General features: G+C 41.4%; 1 protein-coding gene across 1 annotated transcript; it reads right to left on the bottom strand.

Annotated features, from left to right (window-relative positions):
- Positions 1-17868: 17868 nt before the first annotated feature.
- On the bottom strand, positions 17869-19106 carry LOC108165429 (uncharacterized protein C18orf19 homolog A-like). Its single transcript, XM_033387392.1, has 2 exons — positions 18525-19106; positions 17869-18453 (listed from the first exon to the last, which is right to left on the bottom strand). Exons 1-2 carry the CDS (start codon positions 18962-18964, stop codon positions 18171-18173), a joined length of 723 nt encoding a protein of 240 aa, XP_033243283.1. The 5' UTR covers positions 18965-19106; the 3' UTR covers positions 17869-18170.
- Positions 19107-19918: the final 812 nt, after the last annotated feature.

Genomic DNA, 19918 nt, shown 5'->3' on the forward strand with positions numbered 1-19918 from the left:
TGTACGCTGTCTGTCTGTCGCTGGAGTAAGTGCATATAATATTTAAATTAAAACTTCATTGTTAGAGCATACTGTGGTGGATAATGGTATGGGGTTGGGCTAAAATTGGGAGATCAGGGAAAGGAATGATTTTTCTGGAATTTAAAGAGCGGAGTAGAGTATTTTCGGAAGAGTCGGAAGAGCACGGAGTGTCTGACAGTTTCCGACATTCTCAACTTCTTAAGGTGGTATATCTGTTCTGCAAGAGATACAGTTCAATCTCATAGAATTATCAATTATATTAATTGCTGGCGGAGAAGAGTGAAAATTAAATATAAAAACCAAAAAATTGCGATCCCGCACAAAGTCTTACAATAACTTTTTGCCTATGTAAGATAGTTTGACAAGTTCTTCTTAACACACAACAGTTACCAGGATTCCTGTATCGCTGGCGCTTTAAGCAGCTCTTTAAACCTTTCCAGTCAACGTCAATGCTGCCAATTTGGTAATTAGGCCGAAAGCCGTAATGTTAAGAAAGTTGTTCGAGGGTGGTCCTAGAGATGGGTGGCACTGGCCCATATAATAAATACAGTGTACATAGTGAGTAAGTTTGTATGTATATCTGACAGAGCAGCCTGGCATTCAATTGAGGTCAGGTCTTGACGGATAACTACAAACTGCACTCAAGCATACACGAAAAGCAATCAGAGGAGCTCGTTAGGGACCGGGATTCTAATTGAAAAGCGAAAGCGTTACTAATTTTATTTTCGATTTTAATATTAATGTCAAGTCTTGGCCAAAATATTTTTGTGGGTGGGGAATGGTCCCAGGGACGTCTTACGACTGTGGCTGTGGGCCTATTTCTCAGTTATGGTAGTTCCTGGAGGGAGGTGTTTGGAAAATTATACCAAACAACAGCTTTACTTAAATTAAACTGCCGTTAATGCCAAAAATCATAGAAATTGCAACATTTTCGAGTTTCCTATAATTGATTCAAGATTTTTCCCAGCATTTTCGACCGATTTCAAGCTACATATATTGTCCACGGCCTTGCTTCGGTTTGTTGATTTGTTGTTGAAGCGGAAGTGATACACAGTTGCTAAACACAGCCCTCTGAATAAGATGCTTATTTGTGCAATGTTTGTAAGCTAAATAGTACACAGTAAAAGCTGTATGGATTCCAGTCCACCTGAAATGATGATCGATACAAATATCCGACCAAAAGATTTTCATAGGTAACCCCAACACATTCTCGATGTGATGGGGGTTTTTTATTTGATGCCTTATCCGTTCAGAAAAATATATAGTTGAGTTCTGGATTGGGGGAAAGAACGTTAAGAATATCTTAAGCATTTCACTACCTGACCAAATGATTGGTGGACTGAGTGAACGTGTATTTTTTCCCACTCCTTTTGGTTGCTTTTGGTGCCTGTCGTCTCTCGTATTTTTGTCATTTAGTTTTGATTGTTTGAACGCTTGTCCGGGCCCGTCCCTAACTATGGGTTCCCTGCACTCTGAGCAGCCACTTCCTTGCTTCGTACTGAGCTAGAAACGGAAGCGAAGAAATTCACTTCCGCAGCATGTTCTTCCGCTTGGGTGCTTTTGCGCTTCATTGAGCCGCCGCTGCCGCCACCGCCTGGCATCGGAGTAGTAGCTCCCGCCTGGATACAAAGGGGGCTCTGCCAAGTGCCCATCCTGCTGCACAATGCAATTTTCATGTTTCTGTTCGTTGTTTACTGGGATTCAGCGCCACTTAAAAGTTACTTCCTAAAGCTAATGGTTATGGTCTTAATTTTTTGGGAAGCCCGAAGGAAGAGGGCCAGGAATCCCGAATTGAAGTCTGGAGCCGTTAAATCATCAGCTATCACTGAGCAATACATTTTTGAGCGCGGCTCCAGAGGAACTGAATGGAAAGTAGAAAAAAGTGTCATAGAAATGAGCAGAAATAATGAAGGATAAAGAATTAGGGTTATACAAATGCCATAGTCGATGACTTTTTAAAGACCCTTTTAAAGAAAGAATTGATTCATTTGGACCATTTATTCTAACGCAGATATAATTCACTTCATGCTATAAACTATAAATAGTGTTTAATTAATATTTTTTTGCACTCTTTTGTCAGGCACTGACAGCGATTATATATTTGAAATTCACGGCAGAATTCGAAAACAGGATCGGAAGAGAAGAAAACACTTCGTGCTACAACGGGATAAGCCGCATACAAAACATATATTTGGACACCGAAAAAGCCGAACACCGACAGTAAACATGTTTGCCTTCCACGACGAGCACATTGCGAGTGAGTACAAAACTAAAGGGCAGGGCCCTTTAGCTAGGGCGACGCTTTAAGGCTTAACTCCGGGGTTGGTATAAGGTACCATATACATATACATATACATACATATACATGGACCATATACAAATATAGTAATACTTTTAAAAGCAGCATGCAGGCTTCGGGGAGGACAACAGGAGAGCTCTGCTGGTCCGCCCTTTCTGCGCTCGGGTAAAAATCGCAGAAATTTGTTCACATTACAAACACTTGGGACACGGAAATTACAGTTAAAAGGCAACTAGCGCTATTAAGCAATGGCGCTCCGGGAGCTGACTTCCACAGCTGCTCATATGGGGAGCGGAGCCCTCGACGGCCAGGATGCGGCTAGGGAATGGAATCCCAGAAATGGAGATGGGCAAGCTCTTTGCCTTTTTGCAAGCTAAAAACCAAAGAGCGAGTACGAAAGACGCCGCGTGGCCCATTATTGTATGACTAAAAAAAAACACAAAAAGCCTACCCAGAGAATACGTAAAGAGAAAATGAGAAGAAATTCCAGAAAGCCTAAAATCGGTCCTTTTTGGTAATTTTTGAAAGTACTCATATGAGCGAACACTCGAAGGGGACAAAACTTAAAGGTTTTCCCAGTAATTCTACTAATCTGGTTTTTGGTTCAGTTGATATTCAAGTATGCAATTTTAGTCGAACGCAATTTAACTTCAGGGGCCAAAGTACAGACCTCAAAGACGTAAACCACTCAAGGCATAAGCTGCTACTGAGGCTGTCTTAGCATACATTTATATCAGCAGCAATTAACTTTCATTCCAGGATTATGTAGTTGCAAAATGAGATTTAATCAGAGCCAGAAGGCGAAAAAAGGGTTCAGAAAGACTTAACCACTTACGAGGCCACAAACTAATCAATTATTAAGGAAGCAGCGTTTAAAATTAAAGGCTTTTTCTACTTGTAACTCTGGGAGAACAGAGTCGAGTAAAGAAAAGCCGTTAAGCATAACAATTTCCTGTGTTCCTCTGGTGGAGGAAGCAGGAGAAAAGTTAAAGTAACTTAATGCTGCACCTTAGATGTTGCAGAGGATCCAGCACAGAAGTTTGAGAGTGTGGGAATGTTAGCCCTGCCAATAAACAATAAAAGCCAGAGAGCGAGTTCCTGGAGAAGACCTAGACATTGTATTGTGTGAGGTTTAAACACATAATAGCTTAATGAATAACTTATAAGGACTTTCCTTCATCTCAACCTTAAATTATTTAACTAGACGCCTGTGGCATATTAGATAATAACAGCCCTTGTAGTAGTGTTTCTCTTTCTCCCAACTGTAGGTGCATAATTCATGGAAGACTAATAAGGCGGCAATTTCGTGGGCTTTGCCCCTTTTTCATGTTTGGCTTCCTTTTTTTCTGATTATTTTTTCGCATTCTCTCAGCCAAAAGACCACCCCTTCAGGTCATGTTCTTTGGCCAAATTTAGCTTAAATGTCACATTTAAAGTTTAGTGGTACGCCCTGCAATTTTTTTGAGCTCTGATTATACTCATTTTATTAACGATCAGAGGGTATTATGATTTTACCACAGAAGGATCTCCTGTTTGCTTTTCCCGATAATTCACACATCGTTTCCAAATGACTGAGTAGCTTTATTCTATGTATCTAATATTACTTCATTTATTATTATTAAAATTATGTATTTTTAAGAGTGTCTAAAGTTTCGGTCCTAGATTCTACGTACTCTTTCGTTCCTGTTTCCTTGGTTCCTTTTCTCCACTTTTTGCCTGTTGCGGTTTGGCTTCGACCTTTGCCTGTCTGTGTGCCCTACCATACTCCACCCTGAAATTTATGTTTTTTTTTTGCTTAGTATTTCATAAAGCAAAGTTCAGCGGCCATTATCATCGTGCCACCAACGAGTCAGACTATTTCCCCCGAAAAGTGTGCTTACACTTTTACAGACACTGTGCGAGTGTGGGTTGCCGGTGCCTCTTTCGTGTTGCTGCATTCTGTTCTCAATGGTTATTGTTGCTACTCTTCTGTCTGGCTGACAGCTAATTAAATATTCAATTGAATTAAATATATTCGACCGACTGAGTGATTAATCTCTGCTCTGTTCTGAATCGGAGATAGAGTTCCAGTGGCAGTCAACTGCCAGTTGCAACGCCAAGCCACAAATTAAACTCATCAAAGAGTTTTTTGGTCAACTCGTGAGCTCAATTTACCCCAAAGCTGCTGCTTCCGTTTTTCTTTCCATTTCCCTTTGCCCTGGTCCTTGGCAGCCGTCTAACAGGTTCGAACGAATGTACCGAAAAATGTCGAGGGTCCAACAAAATTATAGTTCGGAGGCACATAACGAAACTCGCATTAGCCAACATTTGTGCCAGTGAAAGTGGTCAATAGATTTGCACAGAGATGAATCTTCAGTTGCATACACGTAGATGGAGATCTCGTGTGTACGGAGGGACCCACGACTAACTAATTGCTTTGACCATTAGTGTAGCATTATTCAGGATTGAATGTAGGGCAACCTTTTAATCGATGCCAATTTAAAAGCACTCAACGAACAAGGCTAGCAATACTGTCACTCAAGTGTCTTGCTAGAGAAGGTCAGAGGAAAATACGCACATGTTGAAAATGATTGCGACTAATAAAAGGGCAAAACAAAGCAGTTCACACACTAACTAATAGAAAGACCGAGGTGCACTGAGAAAAAGTTATAGAATTCAGGAGAAATTAGTTCAATAAATTATATACAAGCGTCTACACGTTTATCTATGTATTTGCGAGTCATTTTGGTTATATGGGAAGTTGTAAAATTTTACTTTAAATGTCATTAGCAGCTTTGGTCCATGTTATTCATGAAGAAGTCAAATTCGTACCGTTAATGTGTAAGAACAGACAGACGCACATATTTACGATATAGTACTATAGATCGTCGTACTATTGTACTTCCCTCTATAAGAGAGACATATAGACACGCACATGGTTTGGGCTCTGTCCCCTGAGTGGCCGGTGTGGAACACACTGGAATTGTTTGGAACACATTTTATAGATTATTATTACATTGCTCTTTTTCCACTTGCCTTTCCAAATCGTGGAGAATCAGTATGTGGTGCCGAGTGCCATTTTTTTTTTAAATCTTGTTCTTGTCACTGTCCTTTATATGTGTTACACACTTCAATTACCGGTAGGTGGTCGCCCTGCCTCTCTTTAAAGGTTTTTCTGTTATAATTTCCTGGAATTTCAACAATGTGCCGACAACTTTAGACGGCGCTGACAGTCGCCATCCGCCACATGACGTTCCACTTTTGGCGTGTTGCGGGGACCCAGTAACAGTAACAGACTCAAAAGCGACCAGGCCTGTCCTAAGCGTGCCTAAAAATTAAATATAATTGCTGTTACACCTGTAGGGGGAGAACCTGAAGGCAATTAGTTGAAGGGGCAGGATTGGAACGTTTGGAACCACATATCATAGATGTGGTTTTGTGTTTGGCTGACTACATGTAGGCAAATTGGTCTGGGTCCTTTTTGTTTCGTAGCCTTCTGGTTTGCAGGGCAGTGGCAGAGGAGCTAATGAGGAAGGGTACAGAGAACTACCCGACACCTGACAGTCACCGCAGCTCGACAGTAAAGCAGACAGGAGGAAATATTAAACGGCTTTATGAAAATTGCCACAAAACTGTGCTTAAAACGTTGACGCGCTCGACACGCAAAGCGTGGAAAGCTTTGAAATTATATGCGGTTCTGCGGAAAACACACCACATCGTACCACATCCCCTCTGTATCACCCTCCAGTTCATCTGTACAAGCAAGACCACAAAGCAAAGCTTTAATTGTGCAAAACAACGAAACAGGGATAAACACGACAAGGAGGGCAGACTCTAATAGATACCAGCACTGGTGGGGAACCAACATACTCGAAATTAAAAAGAATTTCTGGTTTTATAATCAAAACTCTAATAAGGATACGTTTTAATTCTAAATTTTTTTGCAGGCTGTGCTTTCCTGGCCCATACACCGCCGTGGCGGTTTATGCATAAATCGTCCATATATTATCTTATCCAAGCCAATGTATCTGCAATGGTATCTAATCTTTTGGCCCCGAAGCATGTCTTATATTTTTAATTTCTCTATTTATGGATTCTAGATTTTTGCGACTACCCCCATTGAATTTTAATTCTTCCTGCATGTTTATATGTTCGAGTAATTTTGTACTTATTTTGATAGATCATTTTTCTAAGAATGTTCATCTATATATGGATCTAACTGTGTTAATTTGGATTGGGGCAGGCTGGGCGGTTGGAATTTTTAGCAAATTTATAACAATTTTCTTTGTTTATAAATTAAGTGCTTCTATTTTTAAGAGCTAAGGGGTATTTGTGATTCTGGTTCCTGTCTAAAATTCATAGGCGAAAATAAGTTTTTAATAAGACAAAAAACAAAACAACGGAGAGTAAAATCAAACTGAAAACAAAAGATAAGAAGAAACAACTTTATTGAATATTCAAAATGCTGTGTGCATTGTTGTTCTCTTCTCTCGGAGAAGAGAAAAAGAACATTTCACCCCATAGATAAATAGATAGGCTGAATGGCTGTCTGGCCTCTCCCAGACTCCTACTCAACCTTTTCCTTTCTTTTGTTTTCGTATTTTCTTTGTGTACTCTTCGAAAGTGAGGGAGAAAAGGAAATTTGTGGTCGTTTTTGTATAGAAATTTATTACATTTTCTTAGCTCTAGCCTGAGACAGAGATGGGTATAGAGTTTTTCTGCTTTCCTGCGTTCTTACAGAACTTTTTGGTTCTTGTGCAACTTGTCTCTCTATAGTATTTATGTTTGCTTGGCAAAAACTTTTTTAGGGCAGCTCTTATACACATTTTCTAAGAGAGGGAAGTTGAGCCTTTGTTCTGCTGTCGCTGCTGGAGAAGAATGGCGGAAAGGGGATATCCTGTTGCAAGGCTAGTGTTAGACAGTGTGCCATCTTGGAACAACTATTTTCCGAGAGGTAATGAGCAAATCGAGAGCGACTAAATCAGTAAGATATCGTTCAGCTCAAGGATTTAAAGTCGCCTCTTCCATGCAATCTGAATTTCTAGGAGAAAAACAAGCAGAAGCAGGAGCACGAGCATAAGGAGTTGTAACTGGAACAGATCCGTAGCTGGAGGATCAGACCAGCGGAAATATTGACCAGGCAATAATTGCATAGGTTTCCATGTCCATCGAACACAAAAGTTCAGCCGGGTGAAAAAAATCTCTGAGAATTAGGTAACCAGATGGAAGGACGGTCGGGCAGAGACAAAGCTATGAATATCGGCTTGGCTATTGATGCTGATCAAGAATATAAATATTTTATAGGCTCGACAACGCTTCTTTCATCCGAATTTACCTCAAAACTAATGTATCCCCAAACTCTACGAGTACAGCGTATAAAAAAGGTTTAACCAGAGTTTGCAATTAATCAAGCACGCCCCCTCATGTTGCGCACTGCGGAACTTGCGGAAATCGAGGAGTGAGTAATGCATTGCATTCGACCTAAAAGTAGACCCTAAAGAATGGGCTAAAAGCTTAAAGTTTATAATGAATGAAATTTATGATAGGATGATATAAATATGTTACTAGTCTTTTCAAAGTATGTTTCCCATAAAATATATTTTGAATATTTTGAAATATGTTATGATAGCTCATAACTTGCGACATTTTCAGCTGCAGAGCATCTATGAATCCGCTTTCCGATTTCATACCTTTCCATTTGTTTTGTCCGTTGTTTTGTCTTGTTGTGGCGTAGCTAGAAAAAAATAAAATAAAACCAAACCAGACCAGGCCTCAATCGAGGCGGACCGAAGACCGAATTGGCCAATTTATCTGGCCCCATCTGCATTTTTGTATTTTTTGTATTGTGCTGGCAACTGGTCTGCAGTGTATGCTATTGTCCCTTTTTGCATAAAAGCTAACGAACTAGATTTTGCATTGGTCTGGTTTGGGCTCTACATCCATGGTGAGGTCTCTCCCTGTCTGGATGTAGGTCTAGGCTTGCAGCTCTCCATCGTGGATCTCGGCATTCGCTTCGTTGGCATATCAATCAAAGGCCAAAAACGGCAAATGAATTCGCTTACTCACACCACACGAAGTAGCAGAGGGAAAGGATTGGTGTGATGCAGAGGAGGACCAGTGTGCAGATGCGGGATTTTTTCTGCTGCCTCGGCCGGATGCCATTTTAATTAAGTGTTGGCGGCGTTGGCATCCGCGGCAAGGACGAAGCCTAGCAGGACTCCATGTCTCCGTGTGTGTCACCGTGTCTTCTGACCAAGAGGAATTTAACATTTAGAAGGGAGAAAATATATTTGTCCGTACTCGAGCAGGGAGTGACAGCTCGAAACGAGAGAGGAGAGGGAGAGTGTGGCTTAGGGTCGGTTACTGGGATTGCGACTGACAGTTTAATTATTATTTTTGCAAATCTGTTAATTAATTAAGATACCTTAGAACCTTCTGCCAAAATTGGTTCTTTCGGGTGTGGATGAGGAATATAAAAGTTATTTTCCGAGGACAAATAATTAATGAATCCTTAAATCCGACCACATTCCGACCTCACAAATCCATTATGAGGAACATTATGAGCTTGCACAGCAACAGTCTCTATAAGAAGATTTGACTGGTAATGAGTTATATATATGAATATATGCATATGTATTACTAAACTCTTTATTTTTTCGGGCTTTGCTGGCAATTAAATCCGCTGGAAAAACCACAAATTGCCAACCAATTGCTCTTTGCGGCTTCATGATTGGAGCAAGAAAGATACAAAATCTGTCTATTCTTTTGCTGTTCGGAATTTTTGGGAATCTCTCCTACATTCCTTCTGGGATTAACTGCGGCACAGTCTTACCTTTCGTTTAATTTCAAAGTGGTTCCTGTTGCTGTTTCTCTGCATCCTCAGCGTTACATGGGAGGAGCAATTAAGCATAAATCGCAAAGATAAAAAGCCAATGGAAAAGCAAACGTAGGCCACAAAAAACATTACAGAAAACACGCCGAAAAGGAAGATTAAAAATGCGACGGAGATGAAAGTGGGATGCCCCTAAAAAAGTGGAGTACCCAACCGTTGAAAATGGCTTTTGCAAATAAGATAATGGAATTGATTAATTTGGGAAAAGGCATTCTCTGAAAAATATATTTTTTTTTCACGTCATTCTGTTAGCAAACGGACAACCATTGGCCTCTGCTTTAAGGCACACAAGCAGCAAGATGAATATGATTAAATTCGTATTCGTTTATGACCAGAAATGACCAACAATAGAGGAAGGACAATGACAATTCCATTAAAAAGGCAACTTCAGCCACATAGCCGCGCTTTAGATATTTTATTTAGTAATTTATTGAATTTTTAAATATTTTTTACACGCCCTGTCCGGAATGCACAAAAGACCAAGCTCCCTTTATCGTTTGCGGGCGTTTCGCTTTGTGGTTTTTCCATAAAGCTTTTCGCTGTTCTGTTTAACCATTTACACACATTACGAATTTTTTGCAACGTCTTTTTATACCCGATACTCAAAATGAGTATTTGGGGTATATTAGATTTGTGGTGAAAGTGTATGTGTGTAACGTCCAGAAGGACCGTTTTCGACCCCATAAAGTATATATATTCTTAATCAGCATCAATAGCCGAGTCGATTGAGCCCTGTCTGTCTGTCCGTCCCTATGAGCGCCTAGTGCTCAGAGACTATAAGAGCTAGAGCAACGACATTTTGTATTCAGACTTGTGTGATATGCCACTGTTACAAGTGTATTTCAAAACTTCGCTTCACTTCCTTCCGCCCCCACAAAGGACGAAAATCTGTGGAATCCATGATTTCAAAGAGAAAACCAATAACGCAGAATTTTAAAGAATGACTATATCTTCTAGACTGCAGATTTTGAACCAGATCGTATCATTATTAATCCAGAATGATGACAACAATTTAATTTTCTCTCGCTCTGTCTCTCTCTAACACACACGTTTCATGGTCGGCTTTGCATATCGCAAAAAGGGAGTGCCTAGATCTCAGAGACTATATAAGCTGAAGTAAACAAATTTGGTATCTACCCTCCTGTGATATCAAACCTGCACAAGTGTATTTTAAAGTTTCGCCCCACCCCTTTCCACCCCCGCAAAGAACGAAAATCTGTGGCATCCACAATATTAAAGATACGAGAAAATTAAAAATGCACAATTATTGAAAATGACCATACCTACCGTATTGCCGAGTTTGAACCAGATCGGATCATTTTTATATCCAAAAGAAACAAATCAATTTGCAGTGGCTACGCAACGCCCGACGACACGCTCAGACGCGTTTTATGTCTCTCCCGCACGCACTCTTTGTCGCTCAATGTAGCCATACTGACTATGTATCGGGTATCAATGTAGAGTTGCGGTCGCAGCAGCACCTCACAACGTTCCCCCTCATTTTGGGCTGAATTATTCTTTGGAGTCACTCGTCACTTGCCATTTCCCATTTTGTTCGTGTTTGAATTTGCAGGTTTTGTTTTTTGTTTGGCACGAAACGGAAATTCCCGTTTATAGAGCGTCCGCTTAAAGAGCAGCTGTACGTTAGGGTTTGGCATGTAATTGTAATATTTTCGTTCATTCATCGCCCATTCCGAACTACTCAAAGTGATTAAAAGTGCCCGTAAAGCAGAGTCGTTCTTTGGGTTTCTGTATGGTTTGCTCTTGGAATAGTAGCTATCTAGATGTATTTTGATCTATCTGCGAAAATTATAACTGCATGGTGACGCCAACAACAGTCAAGTCGGCAAGCTTTATCTTAGGAAATGGGTTTTTAAGTTTAGAAATATGAAGTTATTCTGAAATAATTCTCAAAAATCTCCATGAAATCTTAATTAGATAAATGTCGAACATACATTTTAACACGAAGCTCTCATTAACTTCTTAACCATTTAAACATAAGTAAGCAACTGTGTTTGATCTTACCAACAAATTTTTCATGCAGCTTACGCACACGATGGAATGCAATCATTTAATGGCTTCAGTCGCCTCTTCACAATCGGCCCAACCTTTGAGCCCATTTCGGTGCTCAGTGGGTGTATGTGCTCTGCTCTCGTTATCATTTCCATCAAGCTGAATGGCTTTCCAAATGCCAAATTTATGCAAATTTCGTCAGAGCCACGTCGTCTAGAAAAGAGACGAAGGCACACGGCATTTTGTGGACACTGGCCCAGGGTCCTGAGGGCCAGGACACGCACTCACTCCCATACTCACTTTCGCTCTCTCCTTACGTGTAGGAGTATTTTCAGCAGTTCCGAGTTATTGCATTGAAATTTTTCATTTTTGGTGCAGAGCGGGGTACACCTGTACCTGTTCAGGACCCACACTCGCGATGCCGGTGGCATGCCGTGTGTGACACACGTCGCTTTTTGTATTGCCTTCAATCATCAATCAATTTTTTCAGCATTTTTGTAGTTATGTGCCGTTATTTTTACATATTTTTTGGCCCGTTGCCGTCACACGTCCCACGTCTGGCCGGGACTAAGAAGACAGGAGCCATATGCCACGGTGGATGAGGCAGGCGCTTCTACATTAAGCTCGCCTACAGTTAGGCCAGCCAATTTAGCAAAGTTTTCGCTATTTCGTCCATCTGTACTCCTCAATCCACCTCCATGGAGGCATAATTCATGTTTTTTCAGTCGCGTTTAAATGCGGATCACGTCCATCACAAGGCCCTGTCGTCGTCTTCCCCCTTGAGGTCCGCGTGATTGTTAGTCACCACACACATACTGTGTACCCTTGAAGCGGGAAGGAAAATTTAAATGTTCCCGAGGCTCTGGACATGTCAAACTGCATTCTCTTTAAGTACTTTGGACTCCTCTCTGACTCGTGCTCGTCCTATACTTTCATTTAATGGAGAGAGAAGAAGCAAGGAAAATCCAAGAGCCAAGACAAAAAATTAGCTGAAAGGATAATTTCTCTCCCCGGAATCCTGTCTCTGTACTGCATCCGTGTCCTGTGCAAGTTTCGGGCAAGTTGTTGACTGCAAATTTAAGTTAATTGAGAATTCGGCTTCCATACCAAAACGAGAGTGTCGCCAAAAGGCTGGAGTCTGAACTTGGAATAGTAATAGGAACAGGATCTGATACCCGCCGTAGGCGTTATATCGTATGTTCTACTTTATCTATCTCTCAATTCACGTGCCAATGGTTTTGAGGATTTAACCTTGATTTCTCTTGGCTTCCCGGTGAACTTTAGCACTGGTCACTGGTCCAAATTAAGCCGGAAAGCTGCTCCATTACCTGTTTTTTTATTAAGCTTAATTATAGTTTAATTGCTTTACGTGATGTCAGCGAAGAGACGCGTTCGGCCTTAAATTTTCCAATCTCACATCCTCTTCGTATAACCGTATCCTTGTCCGAGAATCGAGGTGGAGAAAAGTTACTCGGACGACAATTTCAGAGTCCATTAATGAGCCGACCCAGCATTGTCAGCACTTTTCACAGGCAATATGTATTTCGGAAAAAAAAATATAGAAATTTAAAGGTTAATTTAAGCAAAGTTGGCACATTCAATATAAAGTGTAATATATATAAATGTTTATAATATCTACATAAACATCAATTTCGTAATATAATACAATATACATTTTTTTTAAATACCCCAAAATGATCAATTTTGAGTTTAAAAGCATAAAGTTTCCAAGACTGTAAGCTAAAGCTACAGGCAGTTTATCAGTTTTTCAAAAGTGCAGAGTTCATTACAGACAGATTTAAGATACATAAGATATGGGGAAAATTCTCTACCTCTAAGAAAAAAGCGTTAAAAAAGCAATTTAAAAAAATCTTAAAATAACCTTGTTTGGAATAAGCCGGTTCAGTTTGTTAAGTAAAAATTCTAGTGCATAGTGTTATGAACTCTCGTAGCTGGGTGCATCTGTCGGTATGGCAGACAAATTCAAAATCGCCAGAGTTCTAGTTATAAGAGTGAAGAGGGAGTGGGAGTAGAGTATCTGTGTGGAGTGTTAAGTGCTTGAGTGAGAGCATTGGGGTGCAGAGTGTGGGTGTATGAGAGTGAGTGCGTTAATGGCCAAACTTTTGCATATAAATTCTTAATTATGACATTATTTGCATATTATAAAGTTGCCTTCCTTATATGCAACAGTATTGGTAGGTGGTGGGACCACAACCCATTCACGGTCGAACCCTGTCATATTCGATGCCCCAACCACCACACAAAAATTGCGTCCGATGCCACAACGAATTGCACTTTCGACAAATGCTGCTCACGTTCAGGAGTAAGCCTTAAATGGTGGATCAGCTGCAGCCGTAAGGAGAACAGCAGTTTCTATGAGGTTGTATCTACGGCCAGGGAGCAGGTCGCCAACAGTCTGGCAGTTGAAAATATTTAGTATTTTGTGCCTATAAAATTTTGCTGGCCAAAAGCCAAGTTTGCCACCAATGCTGCCACACTGCTCTCTCTCTCTCTCTCTCTGCCTCTCTAAGCCTGAGCATCTGCACCAAGGACGTAGGCCAAGGCTGTAGACCGACCACAGCCTAGGGACAGAGGCGGAGAGGTTGCATGTCGATTTTGGGCTTAACACGGTGTCCGGGCGAGGAGTTCAGCTCGTTGGGAAACCATCTCCAAGCCTAAGCAGCATCCCGGCCTGGCATTAAAGAAATGCAAAAATGCCCCGCACGACGCCATGCCAAAAAGGGCGTCTGCATCCGCCTTTGCTCCTTTTTTCGGGGATCCACAGGCGTGGCTGGAAAATTTTTGTGGCTCAACGCCCAAAATCTCATGTGTCGCCCACAGAAACGATGGTATCCAAAGAAGGAAAAAAAATATAAAATAGAGAAATATCAGCAGGAAAGGCTATTTACGTCCCAAATCTTTGCATACTCTTAAAGGATCACCCGGAGCAGACCACCTGATCATATTCATCCTCTATCGCTATCAATATGAGTCAGGAGATAATGGAGTCTCGGGAAACCGATACGGAAACCGGATAGAACAAGAACCGTGGAATAGGTGCGATACCTTCCTTTAAGAGGATGATAATCTAGAATATTTTAAATTTAAAGACAAGTAAATGCTTCCGGATTCTCCAGTTATAGTATTTTCTCTCCAAAAAATGTAAATACAAAGCGACAAAACATGAAATTATTTTAAAAGGCGGACAAAAAAAAAAAAGAAAAGGGTGACAACTTAAAGCGAAATTGGTTCAAGGGCTGAACACTTTTTCAATTAATTGCAGAGGCTGGAGGCACTAAGGGTTGAGGCTACATGTGGCATGGGAAAAAAAAAATGTATTTATGCGCTTTCCTTATTGAACCAAAAGGGATATCAACTCGTGCGGCAAATTGAAAACGGTAAAATAATAATTTAAAAGAGACAGTCACGAACAGAATTATTATTATAGCCACGGTGCTCAAATGGCAGCCAAGAGCTAACGAATGAAATCAGCCAAGCTTGAAAATTACTTAACCCTCATGATGCTCTGACCCACTCTTTGAAGCTTAGCATGTATCTCTGTCTGGGGAGTGTACCTGTATCTTTGTGTGCCCGCATGACCAATTCAGCTCCCGTTTCTTGTTGCTTGCCTGCCATCATGTGTGTGTCGGTTTAGCCAGGTTTGCTTAGTCGCTTAGGCTGGAAAGTTGATCCAAAACTTTTGACCTTGAAAGCCGCACACAGCCGAACATACTCTTCCATTGCGTTGAGTGGTGTTTGGTTGAGGGTCTGTCATACCCTGTAGCCCTGGCACAGCTAGACGAATGCCTAGTTTTTTATTTTGCAGCATAGACTTTCAGACTTAAAACAAAAAAAATAACTCCTCAATGCAAACACACCCACAAACTAAAGGGATTCCACACACATAGACTCACACACAAAGGAGAGGGGAGTACCCACATTTACTGTTGGCTTAAGTCAATAATAGTCGAAATTTGAAATTGTAAATGTTTGCACTCAGTTCTCCAGAAGCCAGACTGGGGGGCAGGCAGGGCTGTCCCTTGGACTGGAGCTGCGACAGGTAGAGGTTGGGGGACCTGAAGTCGAGGGCCTTGCGATTTGCCGCTATGTTTAACTAAAGTTTCGTACTCTTGTGCAAATAGCAAAAGGATTCGCATTCGGCCTCGGATGCTCGACCTCTTCCTGAGTTTTTGGCCGTCGACAAAAGCGGATTACAATCATAAGCGAAAATTAATTAATTATTTACCAGCAGCTTAGTTAGGCGAACGAACACCACCCTGCGTCAAGCCGAAGCGCCAAGCCGCAACCCCAACCCCAACCCCAACCCCAACACCGAAACAAATGAGTAAGAGGAAATTGTTGCCACCATCCCCGACCCTAGCTTCCGCTTGCCGCTGCCGTTTCTCCTCCGTCAATGTCGAAAGTTTCCCCAAAGTTAAATGCCTACTACTCGTTGGGAAGAATGGGAAGGGTGTTTGATTCACGGGCTCTGTACCTGCCATCTGGTAATTAATTAGGCAAGTCATTTGTCAATATTATCTGCGACTGTTGTAAATTGCAGCAAATTCCACAAAATTTTACGGGGCGCAACACCTCAGGCATTCGCCAATTGCTTTTTTTTTGTTATTATTTTGATTTATGTGAAGGATACGCCGAGAACCCATCGAATGGAGTCATTCATCTGAAGCCTCAGGATGCTCAAAAATCTTAAAACTTTTAAGAAAATCTTTCACTGCTTTATTAGAAATTCTGAAAAAGATTTCCATATCCAATCTTTTCCTGTAAAGCCTAACCCGCAGGGCTTTCCCGGACACTCCTAGTGTCTTCGCTTACCATCATGTGTAATTGGTAATCAATTTCAAATGTCGAAGTATCAATTAGCATAATTAAATGGCAATTTTTCACAGAATTTTCCTTAAGGGACAGAAACTTTTTCCGATGCAACTTAGACTACAAAAAAAGGAAAAAACTGGCACGAAATGCATTACGAGTTTGGTAATGTTGGATTTTTGGACGAAAAGCAGCTTGCGAAGTCACACCGATGAATATCCTTTTCCGTAAGCAAACACTCAGATATAACCATTGTAGACGTGCGTTTGCACCTCAAGGAAGTTCTGGAATTGCTGCACTGCCGCTGGGACTGAGAGTCAGTAGAGAGTATTGCGGTATAGTAACTATTTTCAAAGCACAGAAATCAGAAGCTCTTCCTTTGGCGGAACTCGTTGTACGCTAGACAACATTAAAAGGAAGTTCTGGAATTGGAGGAACTGGTGCAGTGGTCTGATCGCAACAGATTGTAAGGCATATACATATATTTGTATGGTATTCAGAGCTCGCCCATTGGGATAATTAATATCGATTACAGCTCATTAAAGAACAAAGGAAGACAGTGCATGCTGCATGCTGTGCATTCCAGGATTCAACACCCATACTTCCCATCATTAAAATGACAAACACACAGGTGATGCTCTGGCCATGTCTTTGCCACAAGCGGCTTGCAATTGTGGCCAATGCAACAACATGAGCAGCAGGAACAGCTGGAACAGGAGGAGTAGCAGTAGTCTTTGTGCCTTGGCTACCATCCAAGGGTAAGCAACAGCGAAGCAGCCGCCAAAGCTTTTATCCTTCCTTTCCCGGGACCAGGGCCGCTTTTTGCTGCCGCCATAATGCCGCGCAAATTGTTTTTTTTACACATGTGCGCCCAACATATTAAATTGTTTATTGGGACAAGCCATAAACAAAGAAGGCCGGCAGCTCACGGGGAGAAGTACACTGAGAGAGCTTCTGGGAGAAGAAAAATAGCTTTCTTCAGGCCTCAGATATTGTTTCTTTCAGTGAAATGCTGGAGGACTCCTTCGGCACACTTTTGGCATCCACTTCGAAGGGCTGTCATCCACTTCACTTCCCGAAAAAAGCGACCATTCGCAACGTGCCAAAAACAATTTCATGATATTTGATGACAATTTGAATAGCATCCCCAGGAAGTAAGGAACTCTGCTCTTTGAGGCTTAGCGAAAGTGTATCCTGTCAAGGGATATTATGCACCGAAATTATTGTAGTTGGCACCAAACAAACAACTTTTTGCCAAAGAAACACACAACACAAACAGGACCCCAGAGACGCTGCCAAAAGTCCTACTGAACCAAGTGGCATGTTTGTCGCGAGGGGGTGCGGCGCCACAAGGGGAGCAATGTCGACTAATGAGTGGACTATACTAAATGATACTGATTTAAAGCTATGATTTTAACAGACTTTAAGATATGCGAGTGAGTTCTGGATCCATCTATCCTGGCAAGGGACCACCGCAACGTTCAAGAATTTCGTATTATTCAATGAGATGCCAAAAGAAAAATCAGCTTTTAATAGTTTTTTTCCATTTTGGGGTAAGAGGGAGACAAGCGCGAGACCTAATAAAATATTTTTTAATATAATGGGAATGTAAATAAAAATCTGACGCCATTAAACAATTTTTTTCTGGTAGACTTGGTCTCCAAAATTGAATGAATTTCGGTTTTTATTACCGTTCAGTTTTTCTTGTTATTTTTAAAAAGTATTTGTTTTAAAATTTTTCTCGGTTTTAAAGTAACTTGACTGAATTATTTTACTTGTATTTTAAAGTGGCATTAATTAAAAAGATATATACGGTTAGCCCTTTATTAATATTTGTATCTGTTGCGGAGCAAAGCCAAACATTGGTTTTCGTTATTTAAGTTATTGTTTTGCGACAACTCACTCTTAAATCTACAAAAATATAACTACTATGTTTTATTTGCTGCCGCGAGCAGTGTGGGTGTGTAGATATGTATGTGTGTGTGTGTGTGAGTGACTGGGAAGGTGTGTCTGTTATTGCCTCTGGGGCGACCTCAAACAGAGAACTATGCAAAATATATAAAATAAACAAAATATTTAAGATTTTGCAAGGCTCTAGGCGTGGTGCCAAAGGGCAGCATTGCCGCTTTCAAACGATCATTCGGTCCCATCTTTTTTGTCCTTTTCCGCCTTGGCACTAGCGCGCGTTGCCTTCTTTTCCTCGTACTTCTTAATCAGTTCGTTCTTGGTGGGAATCGGCTTGATGAGGCCCCATTGCACCAGATACCTGATGGACACCGTGGTGCCGCCCAAGGTGAGAGCGTATCGTAAGGGAGTGGCCACTTTATAGCACAGAAAAGCGATGGCATAGTGTCCCATATCGGAATGGGATAAGATGCTAAGATGCATGTACTGCAGCAGCGAGGGCACATCCACTCCGCTAAGACGAGACAAGACAAGACACAAACCATCACTGAGAATCCAGAGTTTCGGGAAGTCTTCAAAGCTTACCACTTCGACAGATAGTAGAAGCCGCCGAACCAGCCGACCGAGGTTACGCAATGGACCGGGATCAGCACATACCAATACTGCTTGTACATGTGCTTGAACCTTGCGAACAGCCCCATGTTGGCTGCATCCCCAAAGAGGTCGGTGGCCATTGTGGAAGAAGCCTTGATATCTGAGTTGTTGGTGGCAACTGGTGCTGGGGTCGGCTGTGCGGACTTTTGGCTAATGCATTTTTTTCTTGTGAACAGCCACGGGCTTGGAAGATATCGTGTGGCTGCCGTTGTCGTCCACTGGGGAGGTGCCAGGTCGCGGTTTCTCCGGCTCCAGATGATACCATCGAAAAGGCATCTTGCGTTGGATTTCGTAGTCAAGCTATACGACAAAAATCGATCAAATGAGCGCTGCTGTGCACCATGCCCAATGAGCCTCGTGAGCTGGGACATGGTTGCCACGATGGGGCGCTTGTCTTTTGGTCAGGTTTGGAGGCCTAAAGCTAGATGTTGTTGTATTGACTGTTGAGCTGATGAATATTTCTAGTTCGCTTGAACAAGAACGAACTTTTTGATGCTTTCGACGTTCGCCTGCTTTTTCTCTATATTTCACACAGACACTTCCATGACTGGCACAATATACTCAAGGAGGTCACTAATTGTATAACCTTTCAGCACTTGCTAATATAATTTGACTTTAGGTCTGTTCAGCTCAAGTTTTATTACCCTCTTTCAGAATAATGGTACGGGGTATTGGTAGGGGTAGGTAGGGGCAAGGCTGGCGGTCTGACACCATCAACAATAATGGTAATAGCAGCAAAAATAACCATAACTCTCACAGCAACAGCAAAAACACACTAGCAACAACAAGTTAAATTAACAAAAGCAACAAAAAGCCGACGGGGAAACTTATGTGCAACTTTTTCCACAGACAAACACAAACAAACATGTACTATATGTAGGTATGCGAATATGTGTGCGTGTAAGAATTAAAGAAGCCACATGCTTTGCTATGCCTCTCTATCTCTTTTTCACTGTTCTACTCTCACTACATTTCTGTCCGGTTTTACGAACTTCCAATGAATGATTTTGACCTGAATAGGGGAACCTAAAAAATATTATTTCCTTGATCCGGGACTTATTCCATTTCTTATATACATGTTTCTTGGGGTTAGATGTATTTGCCTTCGCAAAGAGTAAAATTAATTGATCGTATTATGTATGACGCAAATATTTTATTCGTCTTTTATCGTGGGCAAATATAGCCTACAATGACGTTCACAGTATAATAGAGTCAAAGTCGGTAGAGCCATGTCCGTCTGTATTGCCGTCTGACTATTAGTTTGAACGATCGGTATTCAAGTGTCTGCAATTGTATCAACCCCATTGGCCCGCGGCACTCCAAAA

This window comes from Drosophila miranda, chromosome XR, assembly GCF_003369915.1.
Source record: "Drosophila miranda strain MSH22 chromosome XR, D.miranda_PacBio2.1, whole genome shotgun sequence".
NCBI lineage: Eukaryota > Metazoa > Arthropoda > Insecta > Diptera > Drosophilidae > Drosophila > Drosophila miranda.

Coding starts and splice junctions, on each gene's coding strand:
- LOC108165429 (XM_033387392.1), bottom strand. CDS start 18,964: ATGTCCCAGCTCACGAGGCTCATTGGGCATGGTGCACAGCAGCGCTCA. Junction 18,454..18,524: donor TTCTACTATCTGTCGAAGTG/GTAAGCTTTGAA, acceptor GTCTCGTCTTAG/CGGAGTGGATGTGCCCTCGC.